Genomic DNA, 20,941 nt, shown 5'->3' with positions numbered 1-20,941 from the left:
CTCCGTGGCCCAGTGGGTTACCGGCGCGGTGACCGGTGGACGATGTGGCCGTGTCTGTGCGTCCGCAGGGTGCGGCCTGGGGGGCGGCTGACGCGGGCACCGTCCTCCTGACACAGCTTCTGCAAGCGACGAGGGTGTCCAAAGCATTAAAACTTTCCTGGGGTTACGCAGCTGGCTTTTATAACCAGCTTTAAAGCGCCTGCAGCAGGGGCCCGGTGCTCACCCCGCCGCCATTTTGCGGGGAGGGTGAAGCGGAAGCCCCGCCCTCTGCCAGGCAAGCGGAAGCGCTATGCCGTCACTTCCGCCCGCGGCGCGGCCATCCAATGGCGGGGCGGGCTGTGTTTTGGCGCTGAATACGAAGGGGCGCGCGGAGGCGGGCGCGCGGCCCCGCCCCGTCATGGCGGCCGTGCCGCAGAACAACCTGCGGGAGCAGCTGCAGCTCCACTCGGCCCGCGGCTCCTTCGGCAAGCTGCCCCCGCCGCGGGCCCGGCCGGCGTGAGTACGGCGTGCCGCGGGGCCCCAGCGGGCGGGGGTGCGGCCGGGGGCGCGAGCGGGCCGCTAACGAGGGGCTCGTTTCTCTCCTCAGGGGCTTTACCTTCAAGAAAACCTCCCCGGCTGGGGCCCTGCCCGCGGAGCGGGAGCCTCGGGGCCTCGCCGCCGCCTCTGCATTAAGGGACAAAGATGTCAACACCTCCCTGCCTGCCCTCGCCTCGTCCCTCCCAGCCTCCACCGGCAAGAAAACACAAATCGGGGATTACTTTCCACCAGCAGCCGGCCCCCGTGGACAGAGCCTGCAGCCGGCCTGTGCCAGCCCGGCGCTTGCCAGGCCCCTGCTGGCCAGGCTTCGGGAGGCGTCACAAGTCCCCGCCGGCTCTGGGAAGAGGAGCCTGCCCCAGGGGCTGTGTGGCGTTGCCACCCGGGAGGCTGGACCCGGGCCTGCAGCTGGCCCAGTCATTGCCATCGATGATGAGTGGGATGACATTGACGATTTTGATTTGTCGGGAATGGAAAAGAAGTCTTGCAGACCGCCAGTCCCGTCCCCCAAGGGGCAGCAGGCCTCCTGCAAGCCTTCCCAGAGGTCAAAGCCTTGCCTGGATGAGCCACCTGGCTTTCCCAGGACTGTGGGCGATGTGCCTGGCAGCCATGACGCTCTGGGGTGTGGGGAGACCTCACCAGAGGCTGAACAAGAACCCTTGTCACAGCAATCGGTGATCTGTCTTGAGGATTCAGCTCCCTGCAGCCGTACCAAGGCTGCGAGGGAGGGCCTTTGGGAGAATTTACCTGCTGATGTGATTTTGGATGGTGCCAGGGAAGAGGCTTGCCCAGGTAACTATTTTCAAGTACCAGTGAGCTAGAAGTAAATACGTTCGTGCTTGAATACAGGGGGCTTGATTTTTCAGAAATTAGAGGGAGCTGCATGATGCTCGTATCTGACGAGCAGTCATGGGCGCGTGGATTTTGTTTGGGTAACTGCAGCTTATGAAAGTGCAGGATTGTGACTGGTGGAGGATTGTCTTTGTGGCAGAAGTAGCAGCTGGTTGCATGGTAATATTGGAGTTGCAAGACTTCCAGAAACTAAGAGCAACAATCTATAGGGATGATATAGAAAGAGAAGCACTTCTAAAATTTATATGAAAGAGACGTAAAATCATCTTATGCCTAAGTGTAATAACGAGAAAGAGTAAACAACAAAAGGAGATCTCTTCCCATTTAAAACAAAAAACCAAAACCCCTTGATGATGACCAAAAAGTTCATGACTCTTTGTCAGAGTGCTTCCTTGGCAGCTCAGTGTTCCGTGCAGCTTCTTTATTTTATATGCCTGGCCTCTTACGTTTTGAAACTTTTGATCTTTATTTCTGAAATTAATTTGTTTATGCAACAGAACAATATTGAACGGTGTTCAGTGATGCTGCCGTTACACAAAATGGTGAAAGGATTTGTGAACTGAGTTTTTCTTCATAAGAATATTTTGTTACCTTTTCCCCTCTTTCGGTGAAATGAATTTTAATATGTTAAGATGTTGGCCTTTCTTAGCAAGATTTGTCTTATAAGGCACCATACATGTAAATTTACCTTCTAATTCCAGTATAGGGACTGTGTTAGTTGACGAGTCTACACTCTTTTTAAGTTATTATTTAATATAACAATGGTTTTATAGAAAATCTTTTGTAAGAAGGTATACCTTTTAAGTTTTTCTTTTCTGACAGGAAAGGGTAACTATAGGCAAGCTTTTCCACTTAAAAGAAGGTATGTAAGGGTTTTGCCCATTATTTTTTTTAATGGGGGAGAAAAAGGGAGCAGTAATAATTTTTTTTGGTCCTTTTAAAAGTCAGAAACTATATGAAACAAGTGTTTTGAAATGTGGCTATTATTTTTTTCCCTCTGTTCAGTTGTGGTTTTGTTTATACCAAAATAAGTTTACATTGTAACCCAACAATGTTAATAAACTTTCAGCTGCTAATGATAAAAGTAGTGAGAGCCAGAAGCCAAGCAGTGATGAGAAAAACACCCCCCCTGAACAGGATGAGGCAGACATCCAGCCGTTTTCAGGTACTGAGCTTGAAGAGGATGATTACCTAGATATTGTTCCACCCTCCCCTGAAGAAGAGCTGCCTTCCTTCTCGCCTGCTGTAAAAAGCATTAGGTAAAACAAAGTTTCATTGGTAAAACTGTCTGATTCACTGGTAAAAAAGGCTGATTTTAAAAAGAACCATAAAAGACATGAAAGTAGTGCTTGTTAAAGAGTTGCTAATTGGATTGTGTCTGTCTGTTGTTTGGCAGGTTAGCAGTTGACAGCTGTTTCTTATGTTGTATGAAATACTTTTTAATGGCCAATATTTAAGGTGGCTTTTGCTTCAGAAAAAGTGGAGTTATTTTTTCTTTTGTAGGGGAGGGGAAAATAATTTTGAAGCAAGTCTGTAACTGTTGGTGCACAGAATGAGTGACAAACTGCTCAGCTACTTGGATTTTAACTGGATTTTCAGGAATTTATCTTTTGCACACATCTTAAATGCTGTTATTCTAAAAGATAAACTTATTGTGTGGAAACACCTTGATTTACAGACATATATATTTTAATGACTTTTTTTTCTTTCTTTTGATGTTAGTAATGTTTTCAAAGAATCCCCCACTGGTGGAAGACCCACAGCTAGCAGCATTGAGTCCAAGTCTGGGGAGGATGCCACAATCCAGCCTGTTGCGGAAAGTACTTCTAGTGTGGAGGATGCAGGTACACAAAACATTTTGCAATTTTACGCCTCGGATTCTGGGGACTGTTTGCAACTAATTGTTTGTGTCCTATGTAGTCTGAGAGCGTTAACAGTGCACAATGGGGACAGGGAAGCAGGGGACTGAGTCTTGGGCAGGATTTTCAGGTGTTGTGTATACACTGTATAGAGTCAGAGGTGTTGTCTGATCCTGATTCCAGGTTTGTCGGTATCAGTCTGGGATACGGCACAGACCTCCTTTTCGGAACTTAAAAGCACAGATTGACCAAATTGTTCCCAAAGTCAGCTATGGCACAAAGACTCGTCACTGTCAACCGGAGCTGTGTCAGTGCTTCCATTTGATTCCCACAGGTGCTGGCTTTGAGAAATACTGAGCTAAAATGTTTCCATGTTCCACTTGCAGCTGGAAAAGTTACCAGGTGTAGGTGTGCCACAGCCTTGTTTTAAGACTGCAGGTTCAGACTTCCCTCTCAAGATATATAAAAATAGCGTGTGGTACTGTTCTACAGTGTCATTTAAAATTTTGTGTTTATAAATGCCCAGAGCAGTGTTTTTATTTTTATGTTTTAACAATGCTCTTCTGGAAATCAATTCAGTCAAGCTCCATCCTGTTATACTTTAGTGTATATATAGCAAACTTCTGGTCAACGTGGACCGTTGGCTTGCTGCAAGAGGTGCTCTTCTGACCACCCAAGGGTTAGGCAAGTGTAATGGGCCAGAATTTAGTCTGAGGTATCACACCCCTGGTAGCAGCTGTTGGAGCTACAGTGCAGTTTATTGGCAAAATCCAGATGGTTTGCAGTGGTCCCAAATTTGAAAGGGAAGGTCATGAGCTGACAAATGCTGACTTTCACACATAGGAGGTTTTCTTTGATACTTTCTAGATTAGAATTGCAATGTAATATTTTGATAAAATATGTTTTAATGTGTTTGGGGAAAGGTACTTTGAGTTAAGCAAAATGCATAGCATTGAATTTTTTGAAATAAGTTTGAAAGAACTGTGATGGGGTTTGGAAGATAAATAGAGATGGACAATTAAAAGGCAAGGGCAAAAATATGTAGACTAGGTGAGTTTGTGCACACAGAGAAGCTTCTTTATGCAAATAGACTTTTAAAAAATAGATTGAAAGTGAATTATTTAGACTGACTTACTGCAATTCACTGTCTTTTGGGAGAGTGATATGATCTTGTTACATATTCTAATAATAATTAGTATTACTGTCTGCTAAAATGACCCTATCTGACAGATAAAGGCTTGCAGTTGGAACAGCAACTCTATGATGTTATGGATGATATCTGTAAGCTGGTTGATGCCATTCCGCTTCATGAGCTGAAGTTTCTGTCATGTGCAAAAGAACTTCTCCAACAGAGAGATCTCAGGTACGCTTTCATAAGCAGTCTTCCACATCTCCACGCTCTGTGCACAGTGGTGCCATGCCTGCAGGTGTCTCCATTGCACTGAAAAGATGATACAGAAGGGTTTTTTTAAAAAAGCTTAAAATTAGGGGGAAAAAATGAAGGGGAAAAAAAATATCCAAAATCGCTGAAAGTGTTAACAATCCAAATGTGCTGCCAGAAGAAAGGATCCAATTCCACATTCAATCTGAGGCACAGGTAGTCCTGTATCTTTTTTTTGGAAGGTGACCAGCACCCGGTGCTTCCCAAGAAGCAGGGTGCTGTGATGTAAACTGCTAGGTGTTTTCTTGATTTCTTGTAAGAGGAGGCATTACTTTAATATTCTGTCTGTGAGATTTGCTATCACTCACCGAAGTGGTTATGACTTCCCCTAATATCCATGTATTTGTCATCTTTCAATCTGATTATTGCTACTGCAGTCTGCTGCTTTCACTTCTGCATAATCTGATGACACAATACGTACACAGAGTATTGAGATTTGGTTTTGTTTTTTACTGGAGTGGGACTAGGTGCTCTTTCCAAATGTTCTCAGTAAAACTAATTTATTTCCTCTTATTACTGTAGTCAGACGTAGTCTTTAGAGATTACATAAAAACATAATTTGGTTCAAGTGTATTTTTACTTTTGTAACTTCAGATTGGTGCCTCCAAGGATTTATTTTTAATTTTTTATGCTTTACCTTGCCTGGATCAGTTCCTTGCTATTAGGAATTCTTTTATGTTATGTCTGTGGAGAAGATGTAGTAGTTTTGTAATTATTTTGTTCAACAGAGTTCTGGTATTGTTCTCTCTTCCCTAGATTTGTTTGAAATATTTTTCAAATACAATGACAACAGAGTACGATGTAACCACTGTATCTTAATATTTTTAACAGGAGAGAGACAAAACTGTTTACTCTGTGTTGTAGGACTTGATAAATCATTGCTTGTGACTAAATATTTTTTTTCCTTCTTCCTTCTTTTGACATCTCTCTCAGGAGAAAATTGCTAGCTAATTCTGTCACTTCAAACAAAAGTAGCATAAACTACACTTTTCCTAGAAACTGGGAGGCTTGTGTGGAGCGGGGCCCTCTGGCATGTCCTGGTACTGCTCTGTGCTCTACTCCAAACTGGAGCTTCAGTTCTGACAGAAACTCACCAAAATCCACAAACCTCCCATCTATGCTTTCTGGGACTGTTAATTCAAGCAGTTTTTCTACCAAAAGAAATCAACCCTTGGATACCTCTTGTGCTTCAAAGCAAAGTATTGAGATCACCTGCCCAGAAACTACAGCGTTGTCCTCTTCCAAGGTAGATGGCAAAGAGGGAGCTTTCCACGGCCTCCGTTCTGAGGTGTCCTTCAACAGCAGCTGGGGTGAAAAACCAGGGGTGAAAAATAGTGGAAACCATCATCTGCTGGAGAGGGCTTTTACAAGCACAGCTCTGAAAGGTCAGAGCAAAGCTCCTCCTAGCATTCCTGCAGAAGACCCATTAGGTGTAAAGGATACAGACTTTGACCTTGATCACTTTGATATTGATGATTTTGATGAGGACTGGGAGAATTCGGTGAATGTTTCGACACCTGAGACGCCATCTACGCCATTGTATCAGCCTGTCAGGGAAGGGCCACCTGCCAAATCGCTGCTGTCGAAGATCATGTCCAGAGCCAAAGGATCTGCTCTTGGATCAAACCCTGCTGCTCCAAAATCGAGCTTCCTGATGGGAACAAAGAACCGTTCAGGTAAATTATGCTCAGTAGGATTGCTATCTTTCTCTTTTAAAACTTTATTTACTTGTTTTTAAACCTAAGGCCAAGTAACTTGCTGAAGGTTATACCAATTCCTTTTGTTTCTGTGGAAATTTCTTTTGGTTTCTTTTTGCAAAGTCATCTTCTGTTTGGGTTTTTTCCTCCAAGTGATGTCAAACGTCTTGAATATTTATTTGCCATGCAGGTTGCAGTTGGGAAGTTGAAGCTGCTAAAATTGGAAACTAGACTGTTTCTGTGTGTTAATTAAATAATGATTCCACAGTTGTCGATTCAAAGCTGTACAACAGTTTTAGCTGTTTATGCAAAAATAATCAAAACTAGGCAGTTGTTGAAGCAAACCTAACCCCTCTGGGGTGCAGGGGTGGGTCAGTATTATTTGTGGTTACTGTAGGAATGGGTTGTAAAAAGGGGAGGTGAAAATGTTAACCCATTTTATGAGCTTCTGATATGGCTAGCACCTACTGTTGGGTGCCTGCAAACGGACAGCCTATTCATAATGGTTTGTGAGAGACAGAGTTTGTCAGTCTAAGACTTTACACAGTCATGGCTAAGAAGCTTGTTTCGAGAGATTTGCATGTAATCCAAATTCACACCTTAGCTGGTGTTAAATTCTAGATTAATGCAATTTTTTTTAGTAAGTCACGGTTTGAGTTTAAAAGGTTCAATGGGTTGAAGTTGTGGCTAAGCCATCTGTTGCAGTGAAGCAGTTTTATGTGCAAGAGTGGTAGTGTGATGATACTGTAACTTATTGTGTGTACATTTTCTTTGTCTACTAGATCTGCCAGTTAATAACCCTACACTAGAACGTTTCAGGGGTATGAAATTTTCCCATTCTGAAGATATGATGAATGTATTTCACAAAAAGTTTGGTTTGCACTGTTTTCGGACAAATCAGCTGGAAGCCATCAATGCTGCTCTTCTGGGTGAAGATTGTTTTATCTTAATGCCCACAGGTATGTATCTCCAAAAGTCTCACTGCTGCAGGCTTTTGAGGTCTGGCACACACCTGAGAAATAAAGAGCTGAAGCTACTTTTGCAAGACCTGTGACAAACTTTTCCTTTCGTGCCTCTGTGGAGGTAACAACAAATTGTGCTGCTTGAATTCATGGCTGCAGGTTTTCTGGAATATTGTATACACTGTGGTATGTTGATGAGGTGATTGAATTTCTGCCTTCCGTAATATTTCACATAACTCTTCGTTATCCTACAGCTATCACATTAAATTTTACCAGTGACTGCCTCTATTGTTTATGAAAGTGCTGTAAAATGGGAAGTAAGAAATAGGTTTCCCCTCCTCCGTTCCTTCTCCATGCTGTCTACCTTTCCTCTTGATATCTAACATCTGTTGTGTTCTTTTTAATCCTTACAGGTGGTGGTAAAAGCTTGTGCTACCAGTTGCCAGCGTGTGTCTCAGCTGGTGTCACTATTGTTATCTCTCCACTGAGGTCACTGATAATAGATCAAGTTCAGAAACTGAAGACCTTAGATGTAAGTTCAAACAGCTTTAATTAAGCAAATTAAAAATCTGAAATTTTACAGCAAATCTTATGTCTCTCAAATATAAACTGCAAAAATTGATTAGATGGGAACTGTAAAAGGCACACAAAGTTGTCTAGGAAGAACTGAATGAGATGAACTTGAATATCTTGGCAATCTAGCCGCTGGGGGTATTGAAGCTCATGTGTGTTTGTTACTGGAGCTTGGTTTTCAAGTACAGGCGCCTGATTCTTAGATTCTGAGGGTTGTACTTAAGCACATAAATAGGAGCAGCCTGGCTCTATAGCAGAAATAAGCACTAACAATTCCCGAGTCAGGAGAGTTCTGGAGATGCCAAGCATTTTTAGAAAGTAATACACAGAGAAGAGAAATGCAGGTGCAGAAGATGGATGTTCCTAAGGCTGACCGCTTAAGAACTGCTTTTGCCTCAGCGAGGTGCCTTTTTCATCCTTTGTGTATCATTGAGATTTTAGATCTGTGAAACAAAGGTGGATAGCACGTTTTAAGGCAAAAAATACAGAGGTGTTTTGGAGTGTGAGACTGAAGGGACTATGATGCAGGGGTTTTGGAGCTCAGAAAAAATCCTTCTTTCGTCACTTACAGGTTTTAATTAGTCTGACTTGACAGGGCCCCTGAACGGTTGTCTGCCATATAGTGACTGTTGCACAACACTACACTTTGGGCACACTCTTTGCTCGTTACGGTGTCGTGATGTGCCATGGAAGCCAGATAAACTGGCAGTCTGACTCCTGGGGATTTGTAGCTGCAGAAGATATTTCCTCTGCAGAGCTGCAGCTGCCTCTTGCAAGAGGAAGAGGAGACAACCAGGCAGAGCTGGCTCTGTTGGTGTGACCTATTCTGGCATTGTTTTTGTCCTTAGGATCTAATTCCTTTATTATTATTCAGCATGAATAGTAAGTTACACTTTCAAACTCAATATTAAATTGCTGCTCCAAGTTGTATTCAATTTCTTCTGATGCAACGTTGTTCTGTGTTTGGGGGCACTGTTACTGAGGGTGTTATGGTTTTGTGCTTCTTGGAAACTTTGTTTCTTATCTGAAGATCTCTGTTTTCACAATTCAATGTCAAACTTAGAGCGTATTGAGCAGTAAACAAACATCACATCTATTTTCTTTACTGGAAAGTGAGTTCAAAGAAAACAGACAAATCCCTTAAGTCAGCTGTTGGTCTGCTGGTAGAATTGGGAGCAAAATAATAGAATTTGGCTTATAGTCTTTTAGCTTTATCACTAGAAAAATTCTGTGATGTCTACAGTACAGTGGGGGTACAAATGCTATCTATGATTACACAAAGCAGCACTGAAAATGTGATGTTCGTTGAGGATTTTTTTCTCTGGTTTATAACTAGATGTAGGATTCTTTGCAGGTTCTTCTGTTTTCTGCTTATTAAAACTTTATATTTTTTTAATATAGATTGCTGCGACGTATCTGACTGGTGATAGAACAGATACTGATGCTTCAAAAATATATATGCAGTTATCAAAAAAAGATCCTGTAATAAAGCTTCTTTATGTTACCCCTGAGAAGGTTTGTATTTAATTTGAATTTTAAAATCATGGAGGCAAAAAGAGGAGGATTACTATGAAGTATTAAAGGTGAAACACTGAAACTTAGAGTAGGTTTCTGGGGGAAAAAGAAATTGTTAAACATTTTTTAGATAACTCAGTAAGACTGTACAGATGTATCTAATTTCAGTCATTAATTAAGCAAGAATGAGAACTGAGTAGGTCTATACAGCCTAAATCTTAAAAAAAAACCAACCCATGCCCATCCATTTCCACATATCTTATTACATATTAGTGGCTAATTGCTGTCAAGTAGCTATTAGAATCTAGACTACTATGAATAGGATAATATAGGGAGAAAATATTTAACTGTCAAGGTAATACGTGATTGGCAAAAGATTGCCTTATACTTAATTATATACTGCCTGGTAAAAATTGTTATTCCACAAGAGCTTTGTAAGAGGGGACTGTTCAGTGTGCTGATTACGTTTCTTTCTTCAGCATTGTCTTTTGTGACATGAGTCATTTAAACCTACTCAGATTGTAGGATCTCTAAATAGATGATCGGAGAACCTTGCCACAATCCCACACCATCTGCTTCATTGTCAATTAAAATGAAGCCGATTGCCACCTTCTTTATGCCTTCAAGCTTTACCTGTGCAGTCAAGGTTAACTTTGCATTTTGAACAATTGAGTACAATTGTTTCTGTATTCTTAGGTAGGGTGACACTTTGCTGTTAGTTTGCTTTCTAATGCTGCTGGTGGATGTGTACCTAGATTTGTGCGAGCAACCGACTGATGTCAGCCCTGGAAAATCTCTACGACAGGAAACTCCTAGCACGTTTTGTCATTGATGAGGCCCACTGTGTCAGCCAGGTAAAAACCTTGATTAGTTTTTCAAAATGGCAAAACACTTAGTTGGAGCATCTGACTCAGTTATACTTAAATTTTGTTTTTTAAACCAGTGGGGTCATGATTTTCGGCAAGACTACAAACGATTGAATATGCTCCGCAAGAAGTTTCACTCTGTTCCTATGATGGCTCTTACTGCCACTGCTAACCCCAGAGTACAGAAGGATATTCAGAATCAGCTTGAGATGCTAAAACCACAAGTGTAAGTTGCTCAGCAGTTTCCTGAAACAATTTGTTTGTGCCATGGAAATAATGAGTGGACAAGTAGTGAAGTAAGAAAAGCATAATAGGTCCATCTGAAATATGTACATAGTTGTGTCTGATTAAATTCCACGCATACATTCTCATTTAATGTGAGTTATATGCAAAATATTGAAGTAAGAGGAAGAAAACCAATTTGCCCAACTCCTTCTTGCATGATTAAGGAAGCTGTTTGATAGAAAATAACATCAGGAAATTTTCTATATCACTGACAGAATGTGAAAGTTGTGTTTTAGGCTGCTTTTCATGAGACTGCTGGAAAACTGCAAAAGCTAGAAGTGTTTTTTTAATTGGCATTGGCAGTAACATAGACGATGAAGTACCACTGGGCCTGCATCGTGTTGTAGTGTGTTCGTTGTACACAATGGAAAAATATTCTGTTTTGTTTAATTTCTTATTTTAGAAACCTATTTTAGTGTAGAAGGAGGGAGGCGACACTAAATTTTGCAAATTTGATCAGTCAAATGTGGATGCTAGTATTCAAAAGGAGAATGAAGGCGAGGCAAATCACTCTGTGCATCTTTGGTTTATGGGCCTTTCTTCCTTCTACATAGTACCACGTAGCTTTGTTTTTTTCACAGCCACAGGAAAAATGCAGAAATTTTAGACCCTGAGTATGGGCAATGTAAATCTCCATGGGCATATAGTGGAACAATAATTCCTTTGCAGATAACACAGAACAAGTAGCAGTTGAATTTAGGACATTCCAGTCGATACCTAGCTTGTTCAAAGGATTGCTGTGCCCATAGAGCTGACGAGCATCCATGAACCGTCTTGTTTCAGGTTTACAATGAGCTTCAACAGGCATAACTTGAAATACGATGTATTGCCCAAGAAGCCAAAGAAGGTGGCAATGGATTGCTTGGAATGGATTAAAAAATATCATCCGTGTGAGTATTGAGCAGCATGGTGTGCTTGCATACCTTTTTATGAACTACTTTCAAGGCAGGAAAAGTTTTTATAATGCTGTAAAACCCCCAAACTTCTGTCTTTCTGGAAGTGACTATTGTACAAGAAAAACAAGTTGGAGGCAAAATTATGTTATTGATAATGGTAATCAGATTTATAGGCATTCTAAAGTTAAGAATTTGAGTTAAGATGGAAAAGTAAATTATGGTAATGCTCTTGAGTAATCTTTCTGGAGGTTGCCAGACCTTTTACCTTAGTGTCTTCAGAGTATAAAGGCCACTTAACATCCATACTGTTTTAATTGTTTTAATTCTGTGGTCTGCTTATCCGTGGTTCCCTTGAAGATGTCTTCAGAGATTCCTATCTTTCTAGGCTCGCTTTTGGAGTCCTGCAGCTCATGTTGCTGGAACTTGGCCACACCAAGCTCCCTTCATAGCTTCCCTCGTGCTGTAACCCCATCTATCATTGACTAAACTGCTCTAGCTCTTGATTTATGTAGTTCTTTATTCACGTATTTTAAATCCTAACATTGGACAGTACTGAGCAGGAAAACTTTTCTTGATACCACCTCACCAAAAAACCAGGAAATAGGGCGAGGAGAAGCTAACAAAACCATCTTGATATTGATAAAATTACTTTTCTTTATTATTAAGTAGTTATTGCATTACACTTACCAACTTCTCCCTATTACAATAAATGTATTTGCTTGACAGGTTTGACTGTTAAGCAAGTGAAAGGAAATAAGGCTGTATTGTAACACAAAACTTTTTTTTTTTTTTTTATACATTTGCAGATGACTCTGGAATAATTTATTGCCTTTCACGTCATGAATGTGACACAACAGCGGCTGTTCTGCAGAAGGAAGGTCTTGCTGCACTTGCCTATCATGCTGGCCTCACTGACTCCAACAGAGATCTTGTACAGAGGAAGTGGATTAACCAAGAAGGGTGCCAGGTAAAAGCAAAGCAGCTGGAGGTGGGAGGTGGAGGGGAGTGACTGGAAATTAAGAGAACTTTCATCCCTCTTGGCCTAGTAAATGAAAGCAAAGTTGTGTAATGTTATTGCCAAATCGGATGCAGTATTAAATTAACTGATCTGGACAGATCTGCCAAAACACATTCACCATCTCTTGGTCGGGAATTTTACAAATCAAAGACTGCAGCACTGCACCAAGGTATGATACTCTAGTAGGAAGGAACCGAGCTGTGCAAGGCTTCTGGAACAGCTCTAGGCACGCTGCTGAATTGTATATTGAGACTCAGATTTGGAGCTTTCTCTTTGGAATAACTCTCCTGAAAGGAGAGCCATTTTTGCCAGTTTTGTAATCCTGATCGCCTGTCTGTTTTTGGAGCAGAACACTGCATTAATAATTTTCATAACTAAATTGTTATTTCCTTCCTAGGTTATATGTGCAACAATTGCCTTTGGAATGGGAATTGATAAACCTGATGTGCGCTATGTGATCCATGCTTCTCTTCCTAAATCTATAGAGGGTTACTATCAAGAATCTGGCAGAGCTGGACGAGATGGTGAAATGTCTCACTGCGTGCTCTTCTACAGCTACAGTGACGTAACCAGACTTAGAAGGCTAATACTAAGTGAGTTCTCGTATTTGTAACTTAATGGAGGCAATGTTAAAGAAGTCACCTAGTTACTGATCTCCATTTCATTTAGACTGTGCTACTTTCTCATTTAGAAGTGCTGTGTATAGTATGGTATCGCAGAGATGGGAGAACTATGCATCTTCACCTGAATGGCTTTCTGTAATGAAAGATTTTTGTCACTTGTGCTTAATTTTAGTGAAAAACATTTTTCTTCATACGTATCCATCTCTTGATTCTTGTAATTCTAGGCTTATTTCCCTTCTCCATTCTTTAAAACTTTAGTGGTAAAATCTGACTCAGGTTAGTTCAACTAATAACCTACTTGTTATTTTTTTTTTAATTGAAAAAGAACATTGTGTTTTGTCTATCTGATAACATATAAAAATGCAGAGGTGCAATTTAACAAATAAAATGGAATTTATTGCATTTCAGTGGAGAAAGACGGAAACAGTCACACAAGACAGACCCACTTTAACAACCTGTACAGCATGGTTCACTACTGTGAGAACGTAATTGATTGCCGGAGAATTCAGCTTTTGGCCTACTTCGGGGAAACTGATTTCAATCCTACCTTCTGTAAGGATCACCCAGAAGTAATTTGCGATAACTGCAGTAGAAAGAAGGTAAAAATCATAGCTCTTATTTACAGTGTTGTTAAAAATGATTTTGTGTTTAGCTGCGTTTAAAAAGTGGTTACATGACATTTGGGAAGGCAAACGGAGAAAATTAATAAGATGTCTTGTATTTTTGTGATGCTAGATGCTTCGAATTACTTCCAGGGTTTAACCTAGAGTAGACTTACACAGAATACCCATGGACATCCATATGATGCTCCTACTTCTGTCAGCGGAGGACTAGTGAGGTGTAGGGCTGTTTCTTAGTGTTAGTTTTCTTGACTACAGTGCTTATAGGAGGCAGGAGCTGATAAAAGGTCCACTGAAATGGCTATGGGGAAATCTCTTCAACTGCCTATTCTGATGTTTTCAAGGCAGCTTCGTGCTGCCAGAGTAGCACAAGTGCCACATTAGGAGGTGCATGCTGCTTGAGGTGGCCCAGAGATTAGGGTTTATGCACGAAGGATTGAAGCAAACTTGTTAGTGGCATGAACAGGAGTAGGAGAGGGGATAGCTGTTGAAGCAGACAGGGGGAGCAGTTACTGAGCTCTCCAAACCACATCCGTTTTATACCTGATGATATTGCTTCTCAGCCCTGTGTTAAGCATTACTTTTCACAGTTGTGATTGTAACAAAATTTGACTAGAATAATGTGTATTCAGTCCAGTCTTCTCATTTTAATGCATACTAGAAGTGTAAGTTGTAGTGCATGGCAGCAGAATAATTGCAGGAATGTTCTCCAAACAATTCACCTTGATTACCAGTATTTACACAGCAATCTTGCTGCTCACTCTATAGAATTAACACAACAGAGATGATCTACAATCAGTCAGTATGTATTATTGCATTTTCCAGGGTATTATCAAGGTAATATCAAATCTGGAATTCCTGTGAGTATATTGTATCACTGTAGGTGTACTAACTAGAAAATCACTATTTCTCTGTTTGGAACAAAATGAATTCATGATTGGAAAAAGCTCAATAATGAAAAACAACGTTGTCAGTAACAACTTGCATTAGGAGAGAACCACATAAAGTTGTTTCCTGATCAAGTCTATTTTAATAGGATTACAAATCAAGAAATGTAACAGATGAAGTGAAGAGCATTATAAGATTTGTACAAGAGCATTGTGGACGAAGGGGACAAATAAATGGAAAGAGAAATACAGGTTCTGGAAGATACACGTTGAATATGATGGTAGACATTTTCTTAGGTAAGTACTGTTCTTCCCGAAACAACATCTAAATAGACTTGGTGCATAAATTCCTGACTAAGTATCAGGAGATCTGTGCAATACCAGCAGTGGTTTAAAAGAAGATAAATTTTGCAGAATTATTCTTCCCAGGAATCTCTTGATGGTAGATGATCCAAAATAAATGAGACTTAAAGCTTTAATCCATTTTATGTTGCTATAGCGATAATATTAGTTTTCTGGTGGTGCTTGGAGTTTCTGGTGCTTAAATGTGTGTGGGTTTTGTATTGTTTTTTTTATGTGCATAGACTATGGAATACTCTGGGGAATCTTCCACAGGTCTCTAAATACATACATGTGTAGGCTTTCTAATCGCAGGCTAATCCTGTGATTTCTGTTGCACAGGTACAGCGAGTGCAAAGATTCAGTCTGGAATATTTGGGAAGGGAGCTGCCTACTCAAGGCATAATGTTGAAAGACTGTTTAGAAAGCTGGTCTTAGACAAGATTCTGGATGAAGAGTTGTACATCACAGCTAATGACCAAGCGGTTGCATATATAGTTCTAGGAGAGAAAGCTCAGGCTGTGCTAAATGGATCGCTACAGGTATGTAACAATTTTTTTTTTTTTTTTCAATTGAACTTACTGGTTTTAAGTGCTACAGTTCTTAAGCAGCATATACCCTAAGATTAAACACAGTTTGCCTACCAGCTGAAGTACAGAAACTAATCTTTAGCAGATGCAGGGAACAGAATCCAACAAGCATGATTTCTAGTCCAGTATTCTAATAACATTGTGAAGCAAAAGGTGAGTTTCAGAGGATTGGAGAGGATTAAAGCCGCCTTTTCTTGCCCCATCAGTCTGATTCCAGCTTGACAAGAAAGGAAAGTTATGACCAACACAAAAAAAAGCAAGCTAAGAAGAAGCAACAGCACTACCTTCTCCTGCATTTTCTGCAGGTTTTTTCCAGTCATTGTTGAGCTCTGATGGAAAATGCACTTCAAGAAGGTCATGGAACCAGTCCCAGAATTGCTTGAGGCAGTGGCTCCTCTGCATTAGTTCTCTGTTTGGAGAAGAGCCCTCAGCGTTAGACCTAGTGACCTCTGTTTAAAGCTAGCTGTGAATTGGGCTCTCAGGATTTTTTCCCTGTGTTGTGTGTATACTCTCCTAGTTCTCTGTAGAAGAAATTTAGGGGCAGTTAAGTAGCCTGGAAAAAAAACAAAACAACCAACCAACAAACCAAAACATTTTAAAAGTGTATACTGGGTAAATAGTGTTTTTTAGTCCATTAAGGAATACTTTCAGTTTCCTCCACTGTTTTCCTGTGTTATCAATCAGTCTTCTAACAATATCTACGCAAAAACTCCCCTGACAGAAGTTATCGATTGGTTTATTTTAACAGGTGGAGTTTCATGAAACAGAAAGTGCCAGTGCCATCAGAAAGCAAAAGGCTTCCATGGCAAAAATGTCACAGCGGGAAGAGATGGTTAAAAAGTGCCTTGGGGAACTTACAGACACATGCAAAACGCTTGGGAAAATCTTTGATGTGCATTACTTCAATATTTTCAGTACTTCAACTCTAAAGAAAATAGCGGGTAATGTCAGCTTTTCACTACTTGGAACCGCTGTCGGCAGTAGACTGCATGTGCAATTGTAGCCTCTTCTGACAAAAAAATTCTAGAGTTTCTAACATTTAGTGAGAATGGGCTTAAGTGTACGTAACTGTGTGAGTCCTATGGAAGTAGCTGACAGCAGACATTCCTTGGAGCTGCAGTTCATGCTGTAGCCATCCTGCTGCGTAAGTACAAGAGCCACCCAAATAACGATACTGCAGAACAAACTTTGAAGCATTGCCAGAAAAAACTTTTGGACTAGTTTTTTGTACTAACAGACTAGAAACAAATATGCTAGAATAAAGGCTTACTTCCTTAAGGACTTAATGCACAGAGTGGCCCTAAAAGGAATTAATTTCCTCGAGAATACTCTACCATGACCTCTGTCTTTCAAGAAAGTTTGTTTGACATGTCTAATTGGTACTTTGTTACATTACAGAAACCTTGTCATCTGATGTGGAAGTTTTACTGCAGATTGATGGTGTCACAGAAGACAAACTGGAAAAATATGGTGCAGAAATAATTAAAGTGATGGATAAGTACTCTGAATGGACCATACCAGGTTTAGTATGCTTTGTACCTGAACATGAACTTTCCTGTTTAGTACCCTTTTCTCCTCTTCTATCAGAAGTTTTGCTCAAAAGTTCCCTTGTTTAAATACAAGTAACTAATTCATACAGTATAATAATTACAAACAGGGAAAAATTGCACACTTTCAGAATACACAGAGGTCTGCTATCTTCTCACTAGTTAAATTCAGCTATCTCTGAAAGACTAAAAAAGGAAAATGAGAACTAAGCAGCAGACTGCTCTGCTCCTGACCATTAGTTATTGGGATTTATGTAATATGTTTAGTTATAATGATAATTCTGACTGTAAAGGTAAAGGTCTTGCTCCTCCTGCATATTTTTACACCTGCGTCTACTATGTATAGGGTAACACTGTAGTCTGGCAGGTAATCAATAACTACTACCTTTTATTTTTCATAGTAATTGAGGTCAGCAAGTTCAGGTCTTCACTGACTAGTTCTTGCTCAAATGTGAAGAATTTTCAAATCTAGGTGAAAAATAAAGGCTGTTGGATCAGAATGGTAGTATTTCATAATGCCTTTGCACAACTCTAACCTTATTTAAAAAGTACAGCTCTGTGGAGAATTGAGCCCTGAGACTAGTAAACCTGGTAACTTCACATGAGTGCAGCACATAGCCTATGTTGTGATTAGACTATTTAATACAGCTTGGCTGTTAGATTGGACGTTGGGGCCTGCAGTTTTAAAATTACTCATGTTAAAGTCTAAGGAGGCTGTGCTTTCATACACTGCAATCTGAGTAAATGTATGTCTACAAAGTTGATTTTTAAGTATTTTATTCTACTGCCTGTGCAAAGAATCATGTCCCTCTTGATCATCACTGATTGAGAAGGAGCTCTCAGCTGAGCCTTTATGCATCTCCTGATGCTGTTTTTAAAAACAAGTGCCATATTTGACTCTAGTATTTATGGCATATTCCATAAATCTTTCCAGTTGACATAGGGATGTGTGTAAAGGCAGAAAGCAGAGTGTTACCAAAACAGTTTAGACAAGAAGCTAAGCTAGAGAAAATAGGGCTAGCCAGTAATACTTCTATGTCATGAGATAAACCAAAACTGCTTTCTGTCCTTTACATCAGCCTATTAAACATGTATAGCTGAGTCTGGAGCATCACCAGGATGAAGGCAGTGCAAAGGAGGTTTTGAACTGCAAGGACAGAAGTTTTGATACAATCAGTGTGTGCTGGGTGACTGTTCTGGCTGGCCCAGGCAATATCTTAATTTTGTTAGTTTTAACTCTCTGCTTGTCCACAGAAGATGCTGCCTGCCAAAGTGTGGACACAGCTACAGGAAGTACTGCCACACCTGAAAGCGATGAAGCAGCGGAAGATGCAGTTACAACCTCAAGCTATTTTTGCAATAATGCAAACCAAAGAAGGAAAAGGAAAAGGCAAAGGCCGCCAAACTTCAGAGAATCAAAGAGGAAAAAAACAAGTAATGGTGGTGTCCAGCAGTTTCTTCCCAAAGGGTACGTTGCTTGCAGTCATTTATAACTTTTCTTCGTCTTGAATAGCACGGTGATGACCCCAGGATTGCACTGTTAATCAAGAAAACCAGTAGGATAAATATGGGCTTTTAAGAATGGCATTAAAATTATCCCATTACCTGGTAACAACAGCTCTGCTTTGGTTTTCTAGTGTTTTTTGTTTAAAAAGCTCCTGGTGAGGAAGGATATTGAACAATTGCCCTTTGTTTCTCACTCTTGATTGCCACAAGCTAAGTAGTGTCACTGAATTTCAGTGTGTTGCCATAGCCATTATTAGTAGGCTGACTGGATTCTGTGCTTGGAAACATAAAGAGGGCTTAAAACTTCGATTTGATGGAATATTTGAACTTCAGTGCCCAGTCCCTCATTAATTCATGTTCTCCCTCTGTATGGTACAAGGCAATGTCTGCATCAAGAGCATACCATTTGGATCCCAGAGTCAGGTTGGTCTTGAGCTTCTAGGGCAGATCCACCACCAAACTGTCACAGGGTGATGAAGAAGCCAGGCTGGGCCTCATCCTATGAGTCGATGACCTTATTTTAGCAGTTCACGTAGTGATTAGTCTGGTAATTCAAGTAGCCAGCAGTTTGTGCTTGAAGGTCCATGCTTCAAAAACATGATGATTAATCAGTCCTGAAAGGGAACCAATGAAAAAGGAGATATGGTTGGAGAAATTCTGCCCTCCCAAAACCCTCTTTAAAAACAGGGTAGGGGTGACTTTAGAAAACTTGAGCAGTAGGTTCTTATTTGGGTTTTATAGTCATGCCTTTTACAGGTTTGCTGTGCTCATAGCTTGCCTTGCACAAAAAGGAATTAAAGTTCCCTCTGCTGTGGTATGGTCAGGGTATCTAATCCCTCAGCCTAGAAATTTTACCTCATTTGGTATATAAGACACATAAGGTACAAAAGAGCGGTTATGCAGATAACCTACATCTTGCATTTCTGAAATAATTCTTTGCATGGGGTTTTATTCAGTCTGTATGTGTCACAGAAATTATTGCATTATCTATATATTGCAGCTGGGAGTTCAGGCCATTCGGAAGAGTAGCTCTAAATAGTACCGATGTGCTCTCCAAAACATTCTGTGCAATCCCCACCTGAAGAGCCATGCCTAAATTTTAAAGACTGTTAGGTTTTATTGGTATATTAACTACCTAGATTTTGTTGCTTTAATATTGCATTCATCATCAACGATAAAATATGGTCTGCCTTATCAAAACACATTGCTTTCTGTCGTCGTCTGTTCTTTCCAAGGTTGTCTCCTTCTTTGCCCTGTTTTTCTTTATTATGGTCTTTGCTTTTTGTAGCAAATAGCTACAAAACTCCCAGCTCAGTAGGTTTTACTCTCACATTTTTCACCTTTCCATCTACTAAAATACTAGTCGTCAAATGCTGTTGACCCTGAAGTGTCACTTAACGTTGATAGTCTAATTGGATTAATTGGAGTCAGGCTGGTTCAGCATTCTCTGTCCCTGTTTCAGGCTGCTTCTTGCCCTTAGGCAAATACCACACCAACAGTTACACTCGATTTACATTTCAAAGGTGTTTTTGCAGCCATCTGTATTAAAAAAAAATTAAAAATGAAAGCATAGTCTTCTAGAAAAACCTGATGGTGGTGATATATGTACAGCATGGGTGTAGGGAATGTGGCAAGTAAAGCAGGTGTCTGACACATACCTTGTCTCTCAATTTTGCAGTGGTTACAGAAGGACCAGAAAGCCGCCTAGCTCGAAGGCTCCAGCTTCATCTGGCTACAGTTCGGCATTACCCGGTGTTCGTGCCACGCAAGGAGCTGCTGGAAAGCTGGGGATTATGGCAGCACCAAAACCCAAAACCAGACCATTCCTTCAGCCTTCGTATTCAGTATTCTAACCAAGAAAATGTAAATACTGTATAAAAGCAAGCCCTGAAGATGCAATCATTGTTTATTAAATTTTTGTTTCATTTGCTAAACCTTCCAAGACTTGTATATTTGTCAAGTACGAAACCTCACATTAAATAAATGTTTTTAAACTCCTAAGTTTATTTTACCTTTCTACTACAAACTGACTGGTTCTAGAAACCCTGCTATTTCAGTGAAAATACTCCCTGTAAGCCTGCTTTACAGCTACCTTGGGGACACGCTTGAGACCACAAATCAAAAGCGGTTACTGGAACTGCACATCCTCAAGCTGTGCTTGCCTCTGTTCTTCTCCCTTGCTACTTGCACGAGCACTTGAGAGCTCGAGACCTGAGCTGCTCTTCTGAAAATGCAATCTTGGTATGTTCACCCAAGGTAGAAAATATGATTAAGGTTTATAAGTTTCAAATGTTTTTCTCCAGGTAGCAGGGCTGCCTGGGAGTGCTGTGC

General features: G+C 40.7%; 1 protein-coding gene across 2 annotated transcripts; it reads left to right on the top strand.

Annotated features, from left to right (window-relative positions):
• Positions 1-126: 126 nt before the first annotated feature.
• BLM (BLM RecQ like helicase) lies at positions 127-20,611 on the top strand. Of its 2 annotated transcripts, none has more exons than XM_055817385.1 (21): positions 127-495; positions 587-1,326; positions 2,456-2,645; positions 3,109-3,230; positions 4,476-4,608; positions 5,620-6,362; positions 7,166-7,342; positions 7,759-7,877; positions 9,320-9,433; positions 10,189-10,287; positions 10,377-10,525; positions 11,368-11,474; positions 12,287-12,447; positions 12,896-13,091; positions 13,530-13,720; positions 14,778-14,925; positions 15,310-15,509; positions 16,306-16,498; positions 16,956-17,078; positions 18,362-18,572; positions 20,289-20,611. In XM_055817385.1, the coding sequence occupies exons 1-21, from the start codon at positions 290-292 to the stop codon at positions 20,461-20,463; spliced, it is 4,497 nt and encodes a 1,498-aa protein (XP_055673360.1). In that variant the 5' UTR covers positions 127-289; the 3' UTR covers positions 20,464-20,611. The 2 variants fall into 2 exon arrangements, with proteins under 2 accessions (XP_055673360.1, XP_055673355.1); XM_055817380.1 differs by having other exon boundaries at positions 18,359-18,572.
• The last annotated feature ends 330 nt before the right edge of the window (positions 20,612-20,941 follow it).

This window comes from Falco peregrinus, chromosome 1, assembly GCF_023634155.1.
Source record: "Falco peregrinus isolate bFalPer1 chromosome 1, bFalPer1.pri, whole genome shotgun sequence".
In the NCBI taxonomy this organism is placed as follows: Eukaryota; Metazoa; Chordata; class Aves; order Falconiformes; family Falconidae; genus Falco; species Falco peregrinus.
The sequence above is the reverse complement of the archived record's forward strand: the minus strand, read 5'-3'. Positions and strand labels throughout refer to the sequence as shown.

Coding starts and splice junctions, on each gene's coding strand:
- BLM (XM_055817380.1), top strand. CDS start 290: ATGCCGTCACTTCCGCCCGCGGCGCGGCCATCCAATGGCGGGGCGGGC. Junction 6,363..7,165: donor GGGAACAAAGAACCGTTCAG/GTAAATTATGCT, acceptor TTTGTCTACTAG/ATCTGCCAGTTAATAACCCT. Junction 10,526..11,367: donor GAGATGCTAAAACCACAAGT/GTAAGTTGCTCA, acceptor GTCTTGTTTCAG/GTTTACAATGAGCTTCAACA.